Consider the following 26,866-nt stretch of genomic DNA (forward strand, 5'->3'; position numbering starts at 1 on the left):
CATAGCATTCTAGAGGGCTTTTATTGGTATGTCGCCTTAAAGGCATTTAGCCAACAAAATACCCTATACAAACCATTCAAGTAATTCAGCAGTTACAATGCTTTGACTCCTACTTCTAAGATTGCTAGAAATTAATAAATTGAGTCTTTTGACAGAAAGAAACTAATTTGTTCCTGTGAAAGCACACTCTTATGAAGTATCCAACTGTCTCATACAAGGGAAGGCTAAAACTGTGCAGCTAAGTTTGCAAAGTGTCTAAGGATTTTACAAGGCCTGGATGACCAACTTGAAGCATCCTTTTGCCCAAGTCCTGAACACTACAACCCACTCTAGGGCTTTTGGGAGCTTAGACATGCTGTATCTGATCACACTTTAGCTGGTTTTTACATCATGGTCCATCTTCCATATACATTTTGGCTAAATGCATTACTTCTCTAAGGTCTTGTTTTAGCCACATCCAACACAGAAATAGTGTTCTTCAGATGTCTTGCACGTTCATCTGCTTTTAGCTTACCTATAATTTCCAGCATTGTGTGGAGAGAAGTGAGAATCAGCTACCATTCAGAGGCTGCCTGTGATCACAATCACTCTTCTCTGTTGAAGTGCTCTGCCACCAGAAAGTAAAAGTAGGTAGTTAGAGTAGAAGCTTACAGTTAGTTAGTATAGCCAGTACTCATTTGTATGCCCTGGAGAAAGCAAACTGATAACAAAGTGAGGAGCTGCTCCCTGGCAATACCTGACATCTTGTACTTCCTATAAGGTTCAGGGTCCCCAGAAAGAGAAACACTACTGTATACTACAATATTTTCCTTTATGTTTCATAAGATGAAAATTTTACAACGAATCAAACCTCTTAATAGCCCTAATAGTCCTCTGTGAAAAGACTAGAAAATATATTACTCACTGCCTGTACAATTTGGCCTGTTGGGAGCTGCTCTTTTTGCTTGGCCATTGCTAATTTGGTCTGCCAATTCTGAACAAATACCATTGCCAAATGGTATTCATTCAGCATCATACAGCTTGCTACTGGCAATGGCCAGTCACTGCTGCTAGGTAATATTCATCCATTTTCTGTACTTGCTTTGTTCCAACATTCCACGTTTTCCTCATGTTATGTAATTTTGCAGGAAATAGCTGTAAAGTGATATATTTGAAGATGATGAACTCAGTTTTTAAAAGAAAATACTTTCACAGACAATAGTACACCTGGCTACTCTGAAGTCTTAGAGAGAAGAGATCAAGTCAGAGATTAAATTACAATGATGTAATGAGCTACTGCTCATTATCCAAATAATTGGATTCATGATAAATGATTGCGTGCAGACATATAGTCTGACGAATAAAATTTATTACATGAATCTACTTTGAAGGTACGTTGTTACACTACAGTAACACTTCTGATTGAATTGCTTTGCTACTGGTGTCATTTTCCCATCCACCAGTAAACTAATCAGGAATTTTTACTAAATGTGTAATGGCAGCACTGAAAGTAGAGAACTTGGAATGACAGCTTACCTGAGAACAATATTGGGGTTTATGTAAGGATGAATTTAGGAATTTACAAGCTACTTTCCCTCTGCTGGGAAAAAAACAAACAACAGAAAAACCCAAACCAAAACCAACCAAACAAGACCCCAAACAAAAAACCAACCAAACAAAATCCCCAAACAAACAAAAAACACACACAAAAATCCCAAAAAACAAACAAACAGAAAACCCACCAACAAGACAAAGTTTTATATTGTTCAGTTGCTAGCAGTCAGGACACTTACCTAGGGCTTGGTTACTCAGATTACAGTTCTAACTTTACCTGACCTAGAGGTGACAAATGCTCAGGCCTGCAGAATCACACCATCTGTCTCTCTAGTGACCTTAGCAACTCATCTGTTAGGGGAGAGATTTTGACCTTAAAACTGTATTAGCCATAACATGTACTGTGTATAACACTGTGAGATTAATAACTAGGACACAAAGACCTAAAATCAAGTCTTTGCTATCTTCAAGTTCACGCAAACATTTCAGGACTTATAATTGACCTTTACTATATCTCAGTAACATCCTGGCAGGTCAGACGATTGTTTAGATCTAGGATGACCTGCCTTTTCTGTGTATTTTACAGGCACGTGCTAAGCCAGAGAACATGGCTGATGCAAGCTCTAAAATTCTCTGTCTCCAGCCATCCTGCTCTCCAGTTTCTGTCCATAGTGATTGGACAGAAAGAAGAACAGAATAGGCAGCCTAATGTGGACACCACAAGCAATCAGTACTTCTTACTCAGCACAGGCAAGGATTGTCTTCTTCAGGCTGAGTCAAACATCAAATGCAGACGTATCCTAAGACATCTGCATTTTAGATGACTATTATAACTGCCAAGTAATTAATTGGGTCGATCTCCCTCTAAATTCAACTAAGAATTCCATATCTGATGTGAAAAATCTTTGCCAACTAATATTTTATTGGCAACAACATATTTCTGGGGGAAAAATGCAGTTTGGTGAGTAATATTTTTCTGAAACTATATACTTTACTCTAAGAACTCTCAACTGGTTCTAGCAAGTGCCTGAGTTTTCCTCTAAGTTTTTGTTATTTATCACTCTCAGTATTTTCAAACATAAATGTACAAGACATATGTCAGTGCACCTCCAATTTTCTGATAGCTGAAGCCTATACTTGTTCTGTAGCTTAAATACATTATTCATAAGACAAAATATACCAAATAACTGGATCTCAAAAGTAGTTAGGCAAGTAAGAATATTTCAATATTATTAGGCACATAACAGGTTAAGTTTGTTCTGAGAATACTCTATTTCTGGCCTGTGATTCATCAGTTGGCATTTGAAGGGGGGATTTAAAAAAAACCTGAGGTGACATCATCTCATCTTCCTCCTGTAACCACGTGTTTGGTTTTTTTTAATTTAATTTTTTAATCCAACTTTTTGCTAGTATCTTACCACAAGTAAACGAATAGAAAAGCTCTTTTCCTTAGCTTGGCAACTGTTTTTCCCTAAGATGGTGTTTTCTGGTGCTTGTAGGAACAGCAACTGAAGGAAAATTAAATAAAACTAGGTATATTCAAATCTCAAACAAATACACATTTTTAAAATACATATTAAAACCAACAGACGTTACACATGAAGAGTGTGTATGTAAAACCATCTCATCATGCATAGGGAGTTTAGTCCTTCCTTCTTTCATCTTTCTACTTGATTTCTTTTTCGCTTGGATTTGTAAGAAGAGTTTGTAAGCCTCTTTCAAAGGAGAATCTGGATGTAAGAAAGCTCCTTTGCAGAAGACTGCAGCGCCTCCTGAGGAATTTAGCTCCAGGTTTAGGGCAGCTCAGGTGCCACATCAGTGCCATAGAGCTGACTGTCTTGGGGAGGCAGTATGCTCCCGCTGCTTCCCATCCCCAGCCTCGCTTGTTTATGAACAGGTCAGATTTCTCTGCCTGTGGGTGTGTCCAGAAGCCTTGGCCAGAGAAAGAGCCTGCGTGAGGCAGTGCTATTATTGGATACCAGCATCCTTGAGGTACACACACACACACACACAGTTTTTTAATAAATATGGAAGCAACACCTTGTCTGCTGCCTGTAGAGATGTTTCTTCTTTTAGTAGCCTTCTCATATTATCGTGATTGGCTTTGTTTGTTGTTTGTCTTCTCATTTGGCAGTGGTAAAGCATTGTCTGTGCTTGAAACACTGATGTGTATCAGTACTAAGCGATCCGAGGCAGTTGTTGAATGTGCAGTTGACTACCCCTGACATTGTTACGTGGTGATTATATTGCATATTCCTAGTGTTACATCCCCTCACAGCACACTGATGTTTTGAAGTGCATGCTCTGCATTCCAGCCAGACGTCTTATCAAGCACCCATTCTGTTCCAACACTGTGTGCATCTCATGGTATTCATTAAAGGTTTTGTAAGATTCCCTCCAGACATGAATAGTACTTTGAAAGTTTCGTTTACAGCATAGTCTTATAAGGCTTTTTATAGCTCTGCACAGTTCTTTTCCTCCAGGACAGTGATGTTTGTCAATGCTCAACCAAGGAAGCATTACTGCTAAAGTTCTCAGAACAGTGAGCACGAACAGGCTGCACACACAACCGAAATCGTGAATTTCTCAGAAACAGGACTGCAAGACTGAAATGTTATTCACAGTCATCTACTTTATTTTCAATAGATATGCACTTCCTAAGACTGTTGAAGTAATTATAACATTCCTTGCATCATGCTATCTGGTCAGTATTGTTGCTGATGCGGGGCTGAAGATGACTTGGGGTTAGTGTGAAAAGTTCAAAGTTGTATGCTTCAGGTAAGCTGTTTTTCATATCACATTCCATATTCAATTCTTAGGAGCTTGGTCCAAGGTTTCTGAACAATCCTTTAAGTTTTCTGCCTAGGTTTTCTGCACTAATGAGGTTAATGAGGTGGGTGGAGAGAGTAGGATAGAAAGAATGGCATTTTGATAGGGACTGATAAGTGCAGACATGCTGAGGGTATTTTGGGAAGCAAGTTAGGATGTTGCAAAACCAGGCAATTGCATAAGCACACTTGTAGTTAGTTGTTCTGGAGAATTCTTTCTTTCCTTCTTTCCTTCTTTCTTTCTTTCTTTCTATCTTTCTTTCTTTCTTTCTATCTTTCTTTCTATCTTTCTTTCTTTCTTTCTTTCTTTCTTCTTTCTTTCTTTCTTTCTTTCTTTTCTTTCTTTCTCTCTTCCTTTCTTCCTTTCTTTTTCTCTTTCTCTCTTTTTTTCTTTCCCTCTTTCCTTCTGTCTTCTCATTCTCTCTTCCTTTCCTTCTTTCTCAAAACTGAATTGCAAATGTACTCTTGCAATGGAGTATCCTAGCTAACCAAATCATGACATTAAAACTACTGTGAAATTCAGAGCTTTGTTTCTCCTCTATATAACTGGCAACTGTCATAGGTGCTGGAGAGAATTTATTGCTCTGTAATTGTAATGATTCTACACTTGGATAAAAATCACCAGTGTGAGAACTGAACTTATTCTAGTGGGCAGGTATTGTGCATCTTTTCTGTGGTTTCTTTTCCAGGGAAGACAGCAATTTTTCATTTTCCCATACCAGTCTATGGGGAAACTGGTCTTCAGTCTAGAAACTACGGAGTTAAATTCTTAGCTTATAATTCATTGTAAAACTACTGAAGTCCAATAAAGCTATGTCAGTCTACCTATTCCTGTCAGCAGTGGGGCCCATTAAGACTAGTGTATACAGAGTCTTGGGAATTGGGGACTACTTAAAAAGTTTCAAAAATTGATGTTTTTAAAATATTGCTTAAAGGAATAAAAATACACAGGACTGGTTAACTCTGAGCCCTATGTTATTTGATTCTTATATAAGTTATGCTCTATTTCTTTCTCTTTGAGTCCTGTGACTATGTTGTTTTCACTCTATGACTCAGTCTTGAAGGAACTACTACAGTGAAAGGTGCCAAGACAATAAAGGGAGCACAAGCCATTTCATAGGAGCATAAGATCTTCATATAAATCCCCTCAGGAAAGCTGAACTACAAAATGACTTGTTTTCTAGTTTAAGGGCTTGTCAATACTTGAAAGCTATTCCAGACAAAATGTCATTATTCAGTACTGTGTCTTATGTCCACAAACATTTTTTGTGCATTATTGGTGCTTTAATAATTGGTAATTATCCCCTGCTGCCTTTGGAGCCAGAGGTGTGTGGATGATGAATTTCTAACCCATACCACATTTTGCTATCTGACAGTGGTACCTGCCTGGTAAATGATGTTGCATTTTAGCTATTTGGATTATCTGTCATTGCACATCTGTATCACCTACTGGTTCAAAGTTAGCCTGACCAAGTGGCAACTCAATTTTAAACCAACGTTTTTGTAAGCCATCTAGAATTACCCTTCCCAACTGCCATCAGCTGCAAAGTTCACATAGATGTGCATGCGATCATGTATCTTAACTATGAATATTCACTGCACTATTTTGTGACTCAGACTGCACTGACTTTCTCAAGAGAAACCTTGTAAATATACTGCTATTCTAACAACAAGGATCACATGAAATCAGTGTTTTTTAATGTGGTTGTGGAACAAATGTATGAACAAAGACATTTCAAAGGACAGTATACAGACTATAAATTTAATACCAGCAACAATTCTATAACTAGTTTCTCACAGTAGCGCATAACTAGCATCAAGCAGCAGCACACAAGCCTCATTAAGTCCAATCTACTGCTTAGAATGGATAACAGGAATAAAAAGGGGCTAAAAGCATTGAGATTTAAGCATTAGCATTAGCATTTGTATTTAGCATTAAAGTATTAACATTTAAGCATTATTCCTTAGAACAGTGAATATCAGGAGGATTATATTAATCTCTGAAATTCTTTTCACTTGTTATTTAAAAATACAGTAATTATAGTGTTTGATTAGAAACAATGATACATCTCTTCAACACAGTGTTATCAGGTTATTTGTCACCTGACTTTCTCAAAGATTTGTTTTCAAAGAAACACTGCCAACACGTGGATAGACTTGCAGTGAAATAAATACACCACCACAAAATTCACCATGGGCAAGTGGAAAGAACTCCAGTTTCTGCATATATATTTAAATTAGAGCTCAAAAACACTGGCAAGACTTCATGCTTTCTTGTTGCCTTGAGATGCAAGTTAGATTGTCGTGGTTTTAAATATATCACTGATACGCACACCTTGTTTAGCTCATGGCATGTTCTCTATCCTGTTACTCATGTTATCTGACTGAAGGCTACATTTTCATAACAAGTAAAAGCTCTACAGCCTTCTAAATTTAAGATTATGAAAGAGTGTCACTAAGGAACACTATTTTGCAACAGAAGCATTATTCACACTGTTTTCTCACAATTTTCATCTATAATCCTTTTTAGATGGATGCAAAGGGTTTTGTTCCCATGAAAGCCTTGTGCAACTAGAATCAAATTAGGGATGTCAACACTGAACACTTCTGAGAAGTATATGTAATAATATGGATATGTTCTGTATCAGCACCTTGACCATTCCACCATGCCTTTATGGAGGGCCAAGAACACATCAACCAACTCAGTACCCCTGTGGCAGGCATGTGCACAGAACACAGCATATCAGCATCAAAGTTTCTTTGGATGATTCACCAGTCTCATGTTTCTCATATTCGATACTTCCATGATTCACGTCTCTTAACTTTGTAATACTAGCACAGAAATTATTAAATACGTCAATAAAAATACATTGAATAAACAGTGCTGGTTTTTCACTATGTCTGATGAGTGGCTGATAATTTCAGTTCATAGTTCTTTAGCAGTTTTCCAGTTTGCAGAAGCAGAAAATAATACTATTCAGTTGCCTAATTGGGTACTTTAGAGGTGAGCTGCGAGCGTGGATGACTTCTTAAATTCCACAGTGTTATTATGACTATAAAAAAAGGGCTACTTATGTATCATTTTTATAACTTATTTATTAAACGCAGTAATTGAAGTTCTTGAAATCCACGATAGTTGCTGTTGCTTTACTGCTGTTGATGTCATTTAGAGTTGACTTCTGTGCTGATTTTGACTGGAGTAGAGTTAACTTTCTTCACAGTGTCTAGTATGGGGCTGTGTTTTGGATTTGTGCTGAGCACAAGGTTGAAAATACAGAGATGTTTTTGTTACCGCTGAGCAGGGCTTACACAGCATCAGGGCCTTTTCTGCTTTCATACTGCCACACTGGTGAGGAAGTTGGGGGTGCCTGGGAGATTCAGAGGAGCCACAGCTGGGACAGGTGACCCCAACTGACCAAAGGGATATTCCAGACCATATGACATCATGTTCAGTATACAAAGTGGGGGGAAGAAGGAGGAAAGTGGGAGGGGAAGTTTGGAGTGATGGTGTTTGTCTTCCCAAGTAACTGTTACACGTGATGGGGCCCTGCTCTCCTGGAGATGGCTGAACACCTGTCTGCCCATGGGAGCAGTGAATTAATTCCTTGTTTTGCTTTGCATATGTGTGTGTGGCTTTTGCTTTCCCTATTAAACTGTCTTTATCTCAACCCACAAGTTTTCTGGCTTTTGCCTTTCCAATTCTCTCCCCAGTCCTGCAGGTGGGGGAGTGAGTGAGGAGCCACGTGGGGCTTGGCTGCTGGCCGGGGTTAAACCATGGCACTTTAATAAGAAAAAGTCCTGTCGACAGTGAGTGCTTTTGAAATGCTCAGTGTGTATTTATTTTGATCAGATTTCCTACTTTATAAAACTTCTGCCTTAGAATCAATTTGCTGCCATTTTTTCACAATATTCAAGAATAATTATTTTCAATGCCATAAAGCTTCAATTAGTGGTGGATAAGAGGAAGCTGAGAATGGAATCACTGGAAAAAGAAAGACAAATCTAGAGCTGGGATACAAACATACTAGAAATACTCCAAGAGAAAGACAAAAATACACTGATTTAATTTTAGGACCTGAAAATTTTTACAGTAGCTTATTTATTTTTATGATTTAAACAAAATCATCAAAGCAAGAAAAGCATTTACGGGCAAAGTGACTATACTGTAATAAAATGTTCTAACCGTGGTATGACTCTTCCTTCTTAAAATAGCCTGGGTTTTTTTATCTGTAATGTAGCACGGTAATCCATCCAAAGGTTCATGTGCCACAGATGTTTATTTCTATATGACTACTGAGAATGGGACTGCAGTTGGCATCATGTCAAATCCTTGTTCTAGGCCACAGAGAATAAAAAGTTTGCAGGATTCTATGAAAACACACAGTGCTCTTGAGGTTCCTGAAAGAGACATGGAGAGAGGAAAGGAACAGTGTAAACTTAACTAAACTCTGTGAAAAATGGAAGGTAGATCTAGGAAGAATTGCAGAAAGGTATGTTGTAAGATAACATAAAGCACGAAGCAATGATGTTTCTGTGGAGCAGCTGCTTCTCCTACCAAGCATCTGCAAGGAGTTAAGATATGCAAAGACAGCCACGTCTCATTTATCTTCATTGTTCACAAAATCATTTACTTTAATTGTTTAACTGGATACACCTGTAGAAATAGAAAGACACACAGTTAGATAAGGATATTTATTTTGTAAACACTGTGCTAAGGATAACACTCTGAACAGACAGTGGTTATCAACAGCTGTAGTTCCTGCTGGCAAGGGACGAGGGTGTCAGATTTATGCAGAGTAGTGTGCACAGCAATAAAACAATTTTGGCTTTAAATACAAAGCCCTAAATTAAGGAAGAAATTAACATGCTAGAATTAACCACTTGAGTCAATGAATAAAAAGAATTTCCCCCGTTCCTTATCTCTCTGCTCAAGCTTTAGGCACAAGCATTCGTTGGGACAATCTTTTCATCTCGGTTTAAGGTTGTCAGCCAAATGAGTCACCAGTCCCACACCTGATTCTGAGCTACCTCTAACATGTTCTAGCAAGACTGATGAAATAACTCCCTTACCTTCAAATCCCTGGAGGCCCGGCGACTTCTCAGCTACAAAGCTCTACATCTTACTGTTTGTAGTTGCTTCTTGTGTGCAGATCAGGTTGAAAACAACTGACAACTTTTCCACTGCGTCAAAGGCACCCAAGGGTTACAGACATTTGTACTGTTCGTGAAATCTTTGTTCGTTTCACCAGAAAAATAAACCAGGACAAAGAAGGTCTGTGTCATGTTTCCGGCTGTTTAGAAGCTGAAATATCTAAAGCATTCTTAGGGATAGCATGTCTTCAAAGACGAGAGGGAGGTGGGGTTGCTAGCAAACATGTTTTACCCCATGGAAAAGACCCAATTAAGATATTGCCGAAGCTACCAAACTAAGTTGCGATATAGGTCATTACAGATGCTTTAGGGATATACTTAGGGTTTTGAGCAATCAAAGAAATGTTTTATTCTACGTCTCAAAAAAAAAAAAAAAAGACGTTGTAATAGTTGACTTAAAATTTGGACACAGGTACCAATTTAAAATTCTTCACTTTTATAAATCTCTCATACTATAAAATATAACTAAAAACTATATTTTAGAGGAAAAGATCTGTAACTTTTAGACACTTTTTTAAAAATCATGTTGTAGAAATTCTAGGGTTTTTTCCCAACATGAGCAAAGATGAAGCTTCAGAGCCATTCAATTTTTTTTTCTAAATGACGTTATACAAAACTACAGTGAAACCCTTATTCTTCTGCTATTGCACAGATGAAAATAGGTGCTACTGTGAAATAAGCTCTTTACCTGTATGAATAATTCCCATTGCATTACCTTAAAACCTGATGTTAATATGAAAATTTGGATATGGAAATTGCTGCGCATGTAATGGAGCATGATCTTATTTTAGCTTTTCTGCTTCAGAGATGTATCATACTAATTAAGGACTTTCAATTAGCAAAATTGAAGAACGGTGAAAAGAAGTGATGAGGAGCTCAAAAACCACCATTCAGACTTCTCTTCAGCCTCTGCATAACACCATGTAGGATCCCAGAACTGCAGAGTTAGCCAACTAGTTATTAATGTTTCTTTAATATATTTAAATACAGGCTAGACAGGGGCAGTGGTTAGAAAAAAAAGCTCTTGGAACATGTCATCCTATTAAAAGAAATGCTTTGCTAATTTAATAATTTAAGTTTTTCTTTTGCAGATGGGCTCTTGTGACATGTTAAGGGGTGTCTAAGAATACATAAATGGTTATTAAAACTCATATAGCTCTGTGCTCAGCATTAGGGCCAGTATTAAACTCCAAGGACTTAGTGTTAAAAACGACTTTGACTTAGTTTGTGCTACAGGGTTGTCTTTATAACCAAGTTTATGAAACGCACTCAGGTATGAAAAAGTGCACTTCTAGGTTTATGAAACAGTAAGAACAGGTACAGGGCTGCAATAGGGCCTGGGCTCTTGTGGACCTCTGGCCTTCGTCTCCTCTCTCACCCAAAGAACAATTAATCTTAAGATATTTATTGTTGTTTGAATAAATACAGGGCCATTAGATTTTATGTTCTTTGGGATTAATCAATTCCCATTTTCTCCTTTCCCAAAAATCAGCGGTTAAAAATCTCTCGTATTAAAGAAGAAAAAAAAGCCATTCAGTACATCATGTGACAGCAGAAGCATAACGGTTGGGGAGGAGGTAAGTCAGTAGTGAGGCTATTTATCAAACACATGTAATTTATATATGTTCCTTTTCCATGCTAAGTATAGGTGGCCTGCCCACCTTGGTCAAAATTGGTAGAACGTTGTTCCAAAGCAATGGTATGTGACACATCATGCAATGACTCCTTTGTCACCTCTCCTTACAATCATTTCTTGATGTCAACTGGATTGCAGTGGCTTCACGTTCACCGTGTTCGCTTTGATCTTACGGCTCTTTGTTGGTGTTTGCCCATATTCACAAGCTTTTGTCACTCCTCCTGACTCCTCTGGGAAGGTAGGGAGTGGCAGCAAGTGTTACTGTCACCTGTCAATACTTTATTATAGATATTAATACCTATTACAGTAAGTACAGTAGTACAAGGTGCTACATAGATATTAAATATTACTTAGTTTAAGATGACACAATACAATGTGCTTTACAGCAAACATGTGCACAACGTCCACAGAAGTAAAAAGTGCCCTGGAAGCCAGGACATGGGCAGCTCTCTCTTGCCTCGAGCTGGAGAGACGCAGAGTCTTCAAAGGTTTGTAATTGCCATGACACCACTTCCCACGTGTGCCAAGGGGAAAACCCATAAACACAGTATTTACAGCATTTGTTAGTTCTTGAATGTGCTCTTGAAGATGTTTCTATTCCTCTACTTTTTCCACAGCAGCCTCTTCCGATGATGTTTCGGTACTTTCATTTCTCACAGTGACATGCACCACAGACGGTTTTCTTTCACAGAAAAACCAAGTCTGGTTTTGTATGTTTCGATCTCTTGCATTCGGTTCCTGGAAACACTCTATCCAGTCTTTCTCTTTAGCCTCGTTTGATAGTATTTCACACGGTTCGTTGTGCCTTTTGGCTCTTGCCTCTTGCACAGAAGAACAGCACCCAACAGTATGGGAATTTTGTTATTATTATCATTATTTTATTTTTACAAAAACTAAATTGCGAGATGCAGGCAAAGCTGCCACGGCCTGCGGGGCCCCTCCGCAGCCGGGTGCCGCAGTGGCCGGGTCACCCCGGCTCTGCCAGGCAGCCCCGGCCATCCCGCGCTCGGCTCTCGCTCCCTCGCCGTCCGCAGCGCCCGACACGGCACCGCCGGCCAGAAGCGAGCCCCTGCGAGGAGGAGGCGGCGCAGCGGGCCCAGCCAGGGGCGAGGAGGAAGCGAGCGCTGAGGCCCCGGCGGGAGATGGTCGGCAGGAGCTCCCTCTCCCGACAGAGCCGCCGAGCAGGGCGCGGGGCGGTGCTGGCGGTGGGCAGGGACTGCGCCCGCCCCGGGAGCATGCGGCGGCAGGAGGAGGAGGAGGAGGAGGAGTGAAAAGCCGTGGCAGCGCCTCCGCGTCGTTGCCCGCCTCGCCAGGGCTGAGAGCGGACTCGGGGAGGAAGATGGAGCCCTTTCCCAGCGGTGAGTACCCGGCCGGCCGGCGGAGCCCCGAGCGGGGCCTCCCGGCTGGAGGCGCGTCCGGCGGGAGCCACTTGCCCGGAGCGACGGGAGAGGCTTCTTAGTCGTGCTGCCCTCACGGTCCGCGGCTTGAAAATTGCCTCAGGTCAGGTTTAGTTTTGGTTGATTAGGCATAGGTGCCTTTAGCGAGAGAGGTGAGAGGAGGCGCTCTCTCTTTCTCGGCGCTGTTGCGCTTCTCAGAGCCCGGCCGTGGTCTGACCGGCACCAAGGAGCCGGGGCGACTTGTACGCCAAGGTGTGCGCTCGCTGCGTGTTGCACCGGTGAAAGAGCCTTACGGGCGTCTGGAGTGCCAAAGCCGTCATGAGTGATGGGAAGGAGGAGCCAGGCTCGCTGTTCATGGCGTTTTCCTGATCGGGGCACTCTCGTCAGAGCGTTTCCTCCCACCGAGCGAAAGGAGAAATAGAATACAGAAGTGTCTGGGGTGTACGAAATAATGTTTGAGGGTGCTCATGAAAGCCAGAAGGCTTTCAGAACTGCCCGTGCACTGACAGAAGTGCTTGAAATACCGACGTGGTTGCATATGCTCCGAGGTGAGCATACGGGAGCGTTTGTTGACATCGTGATACAGCAGTGTGCGCGCATCCTGCTTGAGACTAAAGTGAAGCCATGTGAATTCCGTGTTGCTACTGCCTCGTCTAACAGAAACTCATTCTACCCGTCCAGGACAGAGGAGGAAATGAAGCTCTCAGATCAAACTGAAACTAGAGTATGTTTGGTTAGATGCAAGACCGTGGCCAAATATGGAATTAGTGCTAGACACTGGGTAAAACAACAGCCTTCCTGTTGAAAACACAACACTTTTGTTACAGGTGGGATTTGGTCTGTTAAATAACTTGCGTATTGAATAATCATCGCTAAAACACCGGGTAGAGTTTGCTGCATTATATTTTAACCCCTCAGAGGCCTGACAAGTCAGAGTATAAAAACCCCCATGCAGTAAAAGGTAAATTTTCTGTGTCATGGCAGGTGAGTTGGAACTAGATGATCTCTAAGATCCCTTCCTATCCAAACCATTTTGTGATTTTATAAATTTATTATCACTGCCTTGTGTTTTCCTTTTCTCAAATACACTAAAAATTCTCTGTAGTTTGATGTTGCTGTTAAAAATCTAAAGATTATGAGCTTTGGGCATATTTTGGTGGCTTAACTAGCAAGATAGACCTTTTCCCTCCTTCCCCCCCCCCTTATGTTAATATTACAGTTCGTAGAAGCAGTTGATGTTTTGGTTCTGTAGTTAATCCTGGCCTTAGTAAGAGATCTTTCAACTTCATCTTATTTCAGTCACAGGGTTGTTATCTGCATTCCTGTATGTGTGGTAAAAAGACCTTATATTTAATAGTAATGCACTTTGGGGAAGAATTTTTTTTCTAAGTCATCCTGCTAAGTATGTTCTCTTTAGAAGAGACAGCCATCATGTTGCTTTAGAAGTCTATTTGACATAATACTCTTACTGCATTGTGCAAGAAAACATTAAAAAAATTCAGCTCCATGTGACTGGAAGAAATGGCCTTGTGGGCATGAGCATGTAGCTTAAAGGTACTGAGAAGCAATGTTCATGGACAGAGCTTCCTAATTGTGTTCCCTAAAGTAAAAAGTGTGGAGGTGATGGTGAGACTGTTTGGAAGAAAATTTGGAGTTGAAGCTGGTCAATAAATTTCTTTGGAAAGCTGGCTCTGCTGGAATGGACACTACAGAGAATGGGAAAATATTAGAGCAGAGATGTTGTTCCTTATTTTTGATGACCTTGGGACATGTTTGGTGCTCAATACCAGCTGCTAAAATCTGAAGTGAAGAGATTGCTTACATTGTTGGCTTTTTTAATTTTCGTTTTCATGGCTGGTAATCTAGAAGCTCATGTGGACATCAAGTCTTCCAAATAAACTGAAAGGCTGTTTGTTTTGTCTTTCAAATAAACTGAAAGGCTGTTTGTTTTGTCTTATACAGTAGTAATGAGTTCTCTTTGTGAGTCTGTATGTTGATTTCTCGTGAAAAGTACCGTGTAAATTCAGAGGAAAAGATGTCTATCTTACAGTATCTTACAATGTTATGTCTGTAGGTCTCTGGCTTAGTTCTCTGGGGCTTTTGCCCTTGTAAAACAGAGGGAACAGACTGGGTCATAAGATTTTCCAGAAGTGTTTCAGTTCGATTCAGAACTATGATGCCCATTTGTAAAACTGGCAATAAGACAATTTCTTGTTTTACTTTATGGATGTTGAGCTGTATCAGAGTGGATATGTATTTTTAAGTAGTCTTTTTAAGGCAATAGATGCTCTAAAAGGGGTATGGAAGATCACTGGTTTTCTACTTCAGTATTTGGTGGTTTTTTTTTTTCTTTTCCTTAAATAAAAGAAAAACCACACCCATAATGCATTTTGAAAGTCAAAGAAACCCTTGTCCTTTCCTTGAAATGCTAGTGGGTGTGCTGAATCCTGTATTGTTTTAATACTTTTTGCAGTGGAAGGCTTCAGATAACCTAATTAAAAATACTGAAGGTTTCTTTTTTGATTTCACCCCCGTACTGGGATTTTGGTCCTCTTTGGAGAGATCTCTGCTATGCCTTCCCTACTGCCTTGGAATTTAGTTGAAGATAATATGTGAGGTCTGTAGCTCTGGAATAACAGTCAGTTGAAGATTTATTTTTTCGGGCCTGGAATACCTGAGTTAATCATAGAATATCTTGAGTTGAAAGGGACCTTTAAAGACTGTAGAGTCCGACTCCCTACTCCTCACAGGACTACCTAAAACTAAACCATATGACTAAGAATGTCATCTGGAGTTCCTTTGATCTCTGGCTGCTTTGGTGCTGTAACCAATTCCCTGTTCTAGTGACCAACCACCCTCTCAATGAAGAACCCCCTCCTAATATCCAGTTTGAACTTCCCCTGAAATGTTATGAATGCTATAAATTAGTAAATGTTTTAGAAATGCAACTAGTAAGACTTTTTTTTTTTTTGAGAGGAATTCCTCTGTTTTACATGACCATCCTTAATTTGAGATATTTTCCAAAAAATGAATAATCAAAGTTTAATTAGAAGTGCATGTAAGTCTTCCTTATTGTTGCACATTGTTTTTCCCCCTAAGTTGTATGATCTCAAATTCCTCTGAATTGGAAACTGCAAATTAATGACCAGTATTACTTTTGACTAGTCGTTTGTTACTTCGTTTCACTATAATAAAAAGAAACAAGCAAAAAACCCAAAGCAAAGAGAAAAATGAAATAAAGGGAGCATGTCATGTCTTTTGGGATGTCTCTATTTTGGGCATTATTACAAATTATTTTGCAAGTCTTTTGCCTTTTTTTTAGGTTGCATGTGTTTCTGAAAGATCATTTCCTTTTTAATGCATTAAACATGGTACTTATCCATTTGAGATGAAAGTAAAAGGTAGAAGTGAGCTATTACATGTTTCTCACTTAAATAGGTGGTATGCATGAACATGCAACTGCAGAAGGGATAACTTGTGATGATTTGCTGAAATACAAATAACATTCACATTCGCTGACATCCCTGATTTATTTTTATCCTTTTTATACACAGCAAATGGAATCTTTGATATTAATTACATGACTAAACTGATGAACAAAATAAAAAAAAAAAGTCTTTCCACGTGGAAAGAAGTAGGAGTTTTTGTTTGGTTGTTCTTTTTGTTTGGTTTTGGTTTTGTTTTGGTTTTTTTTTGAAAGTAGAAATAAATCAAGTTAGCCAGTTCCTGTCAATTCCAAAATGTTTTCTTTCTTTGTGTTAGTTTTGTTCAGTATGTGAATGTGTTGGAGAGTGCAGGAGCATGTTCTGTGTGCATAGACTAAGTCTGTTGGGTACAACAGGCAATACTGTATACTCTTGTGTCTTGGAGAAGAAGGATTGCTGATTTTTATTCAGTCCTAAGCAACAGATTGAGTAATCTTTTTTTCGTAAGATGGTAGATAAAAAAATCTAAGAGGTCTGCTCTCAATGTCTTTTTCCATCACCCATATTTTGCATATCCCATGAAATATTACTGACAGAAAAAAATGCTGATTTCATCTGTTCCTAAATTTGAGTTTTATATTGTTCAAGTGCATGTTGCTGGATAGAATTTTCCACAAAGCCGTGTTATAGTATCTGCACTTGTGTTCCTGTGCCAGCTAAGCTAAACAGAAACCTGTTTTCTCAATGTGTTGGGTATGTATTTGCTTTTACTGCATTTCTGTGAATTCCCTGTCTAGCAATGGATGCTCAGAAGAGAATTCAGTAACTTAAAACTGTGTCTGAAGATCAGAGTATAGGTGTTCACCATGGATCGTTTGTTAGTATTTTTCTACTAAGGAATTAATATTCTACTTGCATATTTGATGGACATTGATATAGTAATTACATAAGAATAAGAAATTGAATTTACCTTTGTTAATGCATCCTCTGATTTCAGTAGTGATGAATTCAGAGAATACAAGTTTTTCTTTTCCTCGTTTATTCAGTGATTTGAGTGAAAAGAATTCAGTGAATTTCCAGATCTGCAGAACAATATTTTTTTCATTAAATACAAAAGTAAAGATTGCGTAGAAGAGCAAAAACATTAAAATGTCTTTATGAGTGAAAGCAATATTATTCCTTTTTCTGTCCAACAATAACTTAAAATAACATCAAATTAACTTTTAAAATATGCCAAGATTTTGTGTGATCTGGGTTTTAGTTGCCTGTAAATGTTTTAAGGAGTACATACGGACCTTCTAATAGTTATGTTTTGACTATTCATGATACTGCTTTAAACAGTGGAAGTATACTAACCTAAAATTCTACTAATCCCAAAAAGATTGTGTGCCTTCTTGCCAGAAAGAAAGGAGGAGGACAGATGGATACTCCTGAAGGAAATTTGGAGGAAGAAGGAGAGGGAACATCTGTGGAAATCTCATGCAGTTGATCAAAGAGACAGGAATTTCAGGGTAATACAGTGTTTTGGGTTCTGCCCAGTTTGCATCCCTAGGGCACAGCCGATGCTTTATTACATCACAAGTGTTGTCTTGCAATAGATATTCAGGGAAGACCTCAGAGGCCAGTTTTTCTGATGGATTGTTCATGATGTGTAGTAGTTTACTGCACCGGTGGTCCTCTTTACTACATCTAGTGAAGAGTGAAAAAGTGGAATCCTGATTCTGCTGAAATATGTGACACTTTTGGTTCATTTGTTTGTTCATGTGGAAATAAGGTGGATTTTCATTTGGGGATTATTTTTTTCCCCCCCTTCGGAACTCCCACGGAGATTTTTGGAGTCGTCTGTTTCATTGCACTTTATTAAGCATAGCTGAGTGCAGAGAACTTTTATTCAGTTGTAGACACTCTGATATTGAAAGAATAGATTCTGTAAACACTGGAGTTCACGTGTAACAATTCTTCCATCAGTGCTGTTGGCTTTTATGGATAACCACTTGCGTTCAAAACTAAGAATGTGCCTGATTCACCTACTGCTTTAGGGCCTAATACTGCTTTTTATTTAAGGCTTTCTTTTTGTATAAAAGCTGATAATTTTTTCTGCAGTAACGATGAATTGTTAATACCTCAATCAAACCACTTGTAACTCTGTTTCATGCATGAAAGCTAAGCTTCTGGAAACAGCAGATTGTATCAATGGGAGTCCAAAATCTTCTGTATACTTCTCCTTACTTCTGAGCTGTAAACCATTATAAGAGAACAACAAACAGTAGGTTTTTAGGAAATGAGGCTGTGAATACAGCATGTATAAGCTGTTAGTTTTGTTGTCAAAATTTGTGCCTTTTATCATTGATGGAGATATTAATGAGGCCTTACTATCTCTTTTGGCACAAGTGAATGTTCATAAGAGTGAATCATAGAATGGTTTTTGTTGCAAGAGACCTTCTGAAAAGTGTCAGATATCTGAGCTGATCACTCCCCCATGGTGGTGGTTGTAATGAAGATAATTTCCAAGCTAATATATAATACCTGGTTAGGGCTTTGAAGTAATTTAGATCTCAGTATTTCTGGAGCTACCATGCAGACATGCTGCCACTTCTATTTCTATCAATATCCTTTGTCTCATTATATCGTGAGACTGACAAAATTTAGGTAGATGTCTTGTTGCTCTCTTAAGAGGGTATAAAATTTACAGCGTTGCAAGTCACAGGCAATAACCTTTAGACATTGTTGCTTCTGTGAGATGAAACACCAGTTATGGAGCAGAGACTGTTTAGGACAAGAAGGTGTGATTCTATGAATTTATTGCTTAAAAAGAAAAAAAAAGACCAAGCAAGCATCAAGTTGTATGCAGTCTGTCAGGTTTCATATCTGACGATCTGTTAGATGTTTCACAAAGCTGTCAAAAAATTTTTCATTAGAACGACTGACACCAGCAGAGAAATGTTTTGTATTTTCAGCTGTGATGAACCTGGTATTTATCAGCTATGAAACTGATGGACGGATGTTTTGAAGAGGATTGTCAGCAGTTCTGAATATGGGAGTTGAGTAGTTCAAGAAATTCAAGAGACAACTTCCTGCGTGTCTCCCTGGCTCAAGGCCTTTTCATTAGACCCCTGTGGTTAAACATTTTATATGATTTTAATTGCAAAACGTACCCTTGGTAAGATTGAAAACAGGAAACTAAAAACCCATGTTCTATAATTAAATGTCAAAGGCTTCTCTCCTAGCCTGTATTTTGTTCAGCCAGTGGCTGAGGATTGAACATTGGCTTCATGTTGTTGGGACTTGTGGAAGGTTTTCTCTCTCAGTAGTGCTGAAAGAGTAAAGTGTCATTTAAAACAACCTCCTCTTCCCATCCTTCCACTTCCTCTGCCTTTCCTCTTTGAAAATGTAACTGGCACAAGATTGAAATTTGGAAATATGTGGATGATAAGGTGTGAATGGACATGGTATATCTCTGTTGGATATGAAAACCCAGACTAAGCTTGAATTGGTTAGCCTTAAATTCTCCACTTATCTCCATTGACCTTCTTCAGCCTGAGATCCTGACAAAAATTGCAATTGGACTTCACTTAAAAATCAGGAAGAGACTTTCAGAAAACCTTTTAGAAGCACCCAAGACCAATAAACAATGACTTACTTGAGATTACACTCTTAGCTTATGTTTCTTGTGGCAGCTTCAGATAGAAGAGGGTCTTAAAATACATAATCACATATTGGTTTTATTTCCACGATACAGTTAATTGGCAGAATTTTGCTGCAATGTACATGCAGAAGCTTGTCTTGCAGTATTTGATCTGATATTCATTTAAAAAACCCACACAAACAAACAGCAACACTAGACTTCCCAGTATAGGTTGAAGGAGTGAGTGACCTTGTAAGGCTTGGGATGCAAATTCCCTTGCTTATTTTGGAGTGGAAAGGAACATTTATCCTCCTTTACAGTACAGCAAAACCTGTTAATTCTCAAGTTAGCTGTTTTGTGGAAAAGGGCTTTTTTTTTTTCCAAACCAGCATCTATGTAGTATGTTTTTTTGTCCATACCATGTGACTTAATTGGGGAAACTGTGATATGTGCTTAACTATACAGATTCTTGTAAACTTCTACCAGTTAGATTACAGTTTGTCTTAGCTTTATTTGTCTCTTGAAATCAAACCCTTACAAAATGGCATTTGTCACTAGGATGTACTTCTAGTCTGCAGCAGACTTCATGTACTGCTTGCCTTTTGAGAAGAGCTTGTAGTAAAATTGTACAGAGTCATCATATCTGTTTGCATGTAGATGTTGACTACAAGAAGCAACAAGACCCTATTTTGTTTTATTGGAGTCAATGTGTACCTTTTTTTTTTTTTTGGTACCTAAGTAATATTAGAAGGACTAGAAAATGTTGGGTTAGGCTCATTATCCACAGGAAGCATAAGTGGCTTTCATGTTTCTGTTTCTTTTTAAATGATTGCATTCAGTGCAGAAAAGTATATAAGCATATATGTCTGAGTTTCATCTATTAAAAATGTGCATATGTAATCTTGCAGCATCATGAGAATTAAGGACATGATGTTAGCCTGTCTATTGCTTCTGTTCTATCTCCAAAAAGCAGATAAGTCACATGGATGATTTAGATTTTAATAGCAATACTTCATATTACCTAATACTCCTTGGTTATTTTTTTCTATTTGATTATATCCTTTTTTCCTCTGAATTCAATAATTTTAGATAGAAAGTGGTGACATCTGTCTTCTTAGGTTTTTTTTAGAAATGTTTTTCTTCTGTGAAAGCTTTAGAAGTGAGATTTAACACGTTTAAAATAACTGCAAGCATGAAAGTTTTTATTTCTAAATTCAAATATTTGAGCCTTCCTGTAAGTGGCTATATATTGCCCTTATGCACTGACTATATAAGTAAGTAAAAATTCTGCTTAAACTTTCTTCTTGGGGGTAAAACCTGACAGGCAGCTAAGCTCCATGCAGCCACTTGCTTACCCTGACCCAGCAGAATGAGGGAGGGAATCAGAAAGATAAAAGCTGAAAAACTTGTGGGCTGAGATAAAGACAGTTTAATAAGGAAAGGAAAAGCTGCCTACACACAAACAAAGCAAAGCCCCAGCTCAAGGTCATATGTGAAACCATGATGAAATGAGAGCAGAGTGGTTTCCAGTAGGACTTACTGATTTCCCTGAAATTCCACGGGCTAGTTGTGTCCTTGTTTGTTGTCGGAGTGGAGGTTATAATTGTATGTTTTCTTATTGTAGAGAGATACTGATTTGAAATTACATGAATGACACTGTGCACTCTTTCTGTTATAGTAATAGCAAATAATTTTTGTGTATAGAATTAGATTATTTTCCTGCTCTGAAGGAATTTAAAATGCATGGAACTGTTAGGGAGACACAGTAGAGAAGAAAACCTTTAGTCAGAATCTTAGCATAACTAATATGTTTGTAGATATAGGCTTTGTTTGCTGAACAAGCAAACAAAAAGACAAGATAAGCTTTCCTCCATTGCCTCCAGACACAAGAGTTTTTAATGAATGAGTTGGAGAAAGCCCAAAGTATAGCAGTGCAGGAAGTAATTCACATTATAGAAGGAAGAACTAAACTGATATGACAAGGAATAATCATCACAAACAAATAAGTACCTTTTTTTAGTGCACGCTGAAAAGAAACCAGGCTTGCCAGTGATGAGCGATGGGATGGTGTGCCAAAACTCGAAGAAAGGAGCACTAATGGGATCCCTCAATCTGGTTCATGAGGTGTTGGCTACAATGTACCACACCTGAAATGTTTCTACACCAATGTCCGCAGCATGAGGAACAAACAGGAGGAGCTCAAAGCTTCGGCCCAGTCCCAAAGCTTTGGCATCATTGAGATAAATGAAACCTGGTGGGATGAGTCCTCTCACTGGAGTACCCTGTTGGATGGTTTCAGGCTCTTCAGGAGGGACAGGCAGGGCAGAAGAGGCAGAAGGGTGGCACTGTGTGTAGTAGAAAGGTCAGGATGATGGAGCTCACAGTTGGCAGTGGCACAGTCAGGAGCCTCTGGGTAAGAATCAAGGGGCAAACAAATAATGCAAATGTCATTGTGGGAGTCTGCCACAGACCTCCCAGCCAGCATGATGATGTCCACGAATTCTTCTTTGAGGGACTAAGGGACACTTCCAAGTCAACTGCCCCTGTCCTTATGGGGGACTTCAGCTTACCAGAAATTAACTGGGAGCATCACACAGCTGGTACAGACTGGACCAGAAGATTCCTATAACAAAGTGGGGAATGAGAAGCTGGAAAGCAATGCCATGGAAAGGGACCTGGGCGTCCTGGTTGATGGCAAGTTGAATGTGAGTCAGCAGTGCCCTGGCAGCCAGGAGGGCCAACCCTGTCCTGGGGCATCAGGCACAGCATCACCAGCCCAGTCGAGGGAGGGTATGTTCAGCTCCGCTCTGACCTGGGGCAGCCTCACCTTGAATACTCAGTACAGTTTTGGGCACTGCAATATAGAAAAGATATTAAGCTGTTAGAGAGTGTCGAAAACAGGGCAATGAAGATGGTGAAGGGCCTTGAGGGGAAGCCGTGTGAGGAGTGGCTGAGGGCACTTGGTGTGTTCAGCTGGAGAAGAGAAGACTGAGGGGAGAGTTCACTGCAGTTACAACTTCCTTGGGAGGGGAAGAGAGGGACTGACACTGATCTCTTCTCTGTGGTGACCAGTGACAGAACCCAAAGGGATGACATGAAGCTGAGTCAGGGGAGATTTAGATTGGATATTAAAAAAAGGTTCTTCCCCCGGAGGGTGGTTGGGCACTGAACAGGCTCCCCCGGGAAGTGGTCACAGCACCAAGCCTGACAGAGTTCAAGAAGTGTTTGGATAATGTTCTCAGGCACATGATGGGACTCTTGGGAATGGTCTTGTGCAGGGCTAAGAGTTGGACTTGATTCTCATGGGTCCCTCCCAACTCAGCATATTCTGTGATTTTAAAATTAAAAGTCAGCCTTTTAAAAAATTACTGCTTTCTTGAATTGTGTAATTTTTAATGTATGATGTGCCTGTTGACACTTATCCACAGGAAGAAATAGTGTAATGCAATACTGAAGTGTTGATACAGTTACTGAAATTACATCTTCAACAACATGCAATTGTCCAGCAAGAGTTTTGAAAATATAAAGGTTTTTACTTGTTTTACTCTACTTATGTTTTACTTACATACTGTTCTACTAGCGAAGTACAGTATCTTTCAAAAATTAGATTTCATAAGTAAATTTTCAGTTTCTTTTTTTTTTTCCAGAAATGTGTGCACTCAGAAATTTTAGTATGTCTTGAATTTAAGGAGTTATGCTTGTCTTCTGTAGGATCCATGCAAGCAGCTTAACTGCATAGAGTTTTTCTTTAAGTGTCAGGGTCAGAAATCACTTCAGATGAGTAATTTGCTTTCATGCAGACTCTGAATAAATATAACTTCTTGCTTGAAGTTCACCCTTACACTTCCTTTCCTCTGGGGGAGGGAGGACAGGACCAAAAATATTACTGCTTGCCTGACCCATGAAAACATGAGGTTTTAGTTAGGATTTTGGATAGTTTTCCCAATATACTCCGGGGCTTTGCATGTTATCATCGAGAGCCTGTGCCAATACTCTTCTGTTCTTTCTGCAGGTGAATTTCTGTGTCCCAGAGAGCATAAAAACAGCCACAGGGAATATTTACTGACTATGCTGTAAATCAGTTGTCTGTGGGCAAAATTTAAGAAAACTGATATAACTTCTGTTGAGTGGTATTTTAGAAGAACAGCAAAGCTATATTTTAAATCAATATTTGTTAGTGAAGTACTTTTTTCCACTTTAAATTTTTTTTTATCACTTCATCAAAAATTTCAAGGCATTTATTTTCAAGCTATGACAAGACTAGACATGCAGTGACAGGGAGGGGAGAGCTGGCAATTAGAGAGGGGAGGAAATAGAAGTTAAGTGACTCCTATATCATGGCTTGGAAACCAAAGTAAGGAAAAATCTAGTTAAGAATCTGTGACCATTCCAGGCTCCAAAATAAGAAACTACATTAATTCCTGTGTTAACTGCTCTTGGAAATAGGAGTACAGTCCCACAGTGTATCGGTGGATATAGTGCTCAGAGGAGAAATAGGAAGAGCTTGCCTACATTTTTAATGATTTTATCTTCTGGGTAGCAGCAGGAGGATGTCCAAGAGTTGTATTCTGAAAGGAACAAAGAGGAGAATGGAAAACAAAACAGTGACTGCATTATCTTGAACACAGGTGTCTGGAAAGGAATGGTGGGACGTGATGAGAGGATGATATATCTTTCCATTAGAGAAAGCAGTGAGTTAGGAGAGGGATTAGTCACAATGATGTTCACTGTGTGGTGCTCTACCAGTTTTAACAGCAGGGAATACAGTATGCCATGAGCAAATAAATTGAGAAAGTCTGCAAATTGAGCAATGTACTTGATTAGGTCAGAGTTATAAAATTTGTACCTGATGTTAAAAACCCCCACAGTAAGCAATTAATTTATGGAATGATTTAGGTTGGAAAAGACCCTTAAGATCATCAAGTCTAGCCGTTAGCCCAACACGGCCAAATCCATCACTAAAACATGTCCCTAAGAGCCACATCCACATGTCCTTTAAATACCTGTAAGGATGATGATGACTCCACCACTTCCTGGGCAGCTGTTCCAATGCTTGATAACCCTTTTGGTGAAGAAATTTTTTCTAATATCCAATGTAAATCACCCTTGATGCAACTTGAGGCCGTTTCCTCTTATACTGTCACTTATTACTTGGGAGAAAAGACCAACCCCACCACAATACAACCTCCTTTCAGGTAGTTGTAGAGAAACAAAGTAAATTGGATAATTTCTTCCTTTCTTAGTTGGGGTTTGTGTTTTGATGTTGTTTTCTTTTTTTCCCCCTCCAGAATGTATAATTGAAATTTGATATAAAAATGGGAATTCTTTATCTTGTTTGTATGTGAACGGTCATACAATTAAATAACTCAGTATTTTGGCTCTAAGTTTGTTACTATTATTTCAACTCCCTTAAATTTAGACTAATTTACTGGTTGATAGAGCAGATGAAAAAGAAATATCCCAGATTTAACCAAGTAAGAATTTAATTTCTGGAAAGAAAACATTAAATCTATATACTGCTTTGAGTTCCTTCATCATGAACATACAGCAGTGGCTCTGTAAGTTGATGAGGTCATAATCTGAACAAAAGATACTCTTTGTTTTTATTCCTGTTGAAAGGAATTGCTTACTGATTATCAATTTTTTTTTTCCAGAAAAATTTTCATGACTGTAACTCAGTATGTAAGTTACACTTGTTTAGATGTTCTGACCCTAAGCCTACACAGTAACTCAGACTCTCCAAGAGGTAGGTATGGGCATGCAGTGACAAAGTTGGCTGTCAAGCCTCTGAATTGTGGCTTTTGTTTTTCAGCAACAAACAAATTTCAGACTTCTGTTTACTTGTTTCTTTTTTCTTTTAAATAACCCACTCTATACCCATATGTGATATATTTGAACTGATAAATACAGAAATCTTTATGAACAAGCCCTGGGTATTTTCATGCAAGTTTTAAATTGAACATCAACAAAAACTGAGAAATGGAAAAGTCAGTAGCAAATAGTTTTCTGAGTATTTTTGGTGGTTTGCCTTAATTGGAATTCATATATTGTGAAGGTGAAAAATGGCTCTATGGGATGGGGAAGAAGGATCAACAAACAAAAGACAAAAAAATTACTGTTTTGGAAGAAATTTTGAGGGCAGTCAAAATATCTGCATAGAGGAATGTGCAAATGAGATGCTGTTTTCACTTGGGCTGCTGAGATTCAAAATAATTCATCTCAGAAGAGATCATTGCTGAACTATCAAGTAACACCCTTATCTCTTTTTTAAACCTCTGTTTTACAAAAGAGGAGGGAGGTCTTTAAGAGACCGGGTAACACAAACAAGCTGTTGTTAATCACAGCGTCTTTGTTTTATTTTTCTATTGTCTGCACCAGCAGTTTCAGAAATCAGACTGTAGACACCTCTCTAAAGATAAATTTGTAGTAACTTCATGGCCTGTTTAACCACTAGAAACCTTTTTTGTTCAGTTTGAGCCTTTTGCTCAAACCTTTAAGCGCTACTTCTGACTCAACAGCTGTCACTGAAGGGATCTACTCTCACTGCAGCCCAACCTACAGGCCATATTAAACCTTTAGACCAAGAGTTGCCTTGGAGTCATATGTCTTTTTAAGTGCAGTTATAATAAGAGGAAAAGCATTTAGAGGAATGATCTCATTCCCAAATAGATCAGAGAGTTTTGTAAACCAGGTGAAATAACTTCTTTTAAATCTGTCAGAATTTTTTTCTGAAGTTTTATACTCTTGGGCACAGATTTATGAATGCTGCTTGCTCGCCACTATCTTCTATCCAGGAGAACTTATTAGCAAGCAATGAATGAAGGTTATGTTCTCTCAAAAATAAATACCTCTCAAATGGACTCATCCATACAGCACTTCTCTTAACTGTTTATAAGCACAGGTCTGATTGACTGTTCTTAGTATCATTTTCTGCTGAATGTGTAAAATGTCTGCCTTTTTTCTTGGCCCAGTTTCTATCTTTTATTTATTTATTTATTTATTTATTTAACTAAAGCAATCTGCAGAACCATTATGTACTGATTTTGACCACCATAGTGTACATCCAGGAAAGTTAAGGCACTAGACCACAGCAGTCAACAGCTGATAAAAATGGCAAATCTGATCCTTAAAGAATGGCTGTTACGTAGAACCTGCAGTTCTGGGAATAATTGCCTGCTGAGCATGGAATATTGCTGGCAAATAAACTACAGAAGAGTGTATTTTGCGTTACTGACATTATAGGATATTTAATTTCCACTGCACCTTTTTTT

The 26,866-nt window shown here is 38.9% G+C and overlaps 1 protein-coding gene across 2 annotated transcripts in view; it reads left to right on the top strand.

The window, feature by feature from the left end:
- Window positions 1–12,377: 12,377 nt before the first annotated feature.
- LNPEP (leucyl and cystinyl aminopeptidase) overlaps window positions 12,378–26,866 on the top strand; it is a 53,810-nt gene continuing 39,321 nt past the window's right edge. The window contains exon 1 of one of the 2 annotated variants that reach the window (XM_051777476.1): window positions 12,378–12,506. In XM_051777476.1, coding sequence (XP_051633436.1) covers window positions 12,488–12,506 — 19 coding nt within the window. In that variant the 5' untranslated portion in view covers window positions 12,378–12,487. The remainder of the gene's footprint in view (window positions 12,507–26,866) is intronic. The other variant, XM_051777478.1, reaches the window with a different exon arrangement.

This window comes from Manacus candei, unplaced genomic scaffold (genome assembly GCF_025592945.1).
Source record: "Manacus candei isolate 608988 ecotype Guabito, Panama unplaced genomic scaffold, ASM2559294v1 h1tg000010l, whole genome shotgun sequence".
NCBI lineage: Eukaryota > Metazoa > Chordata > Aves > Passeriformes > Pipridae > Manacus > Manacus candei.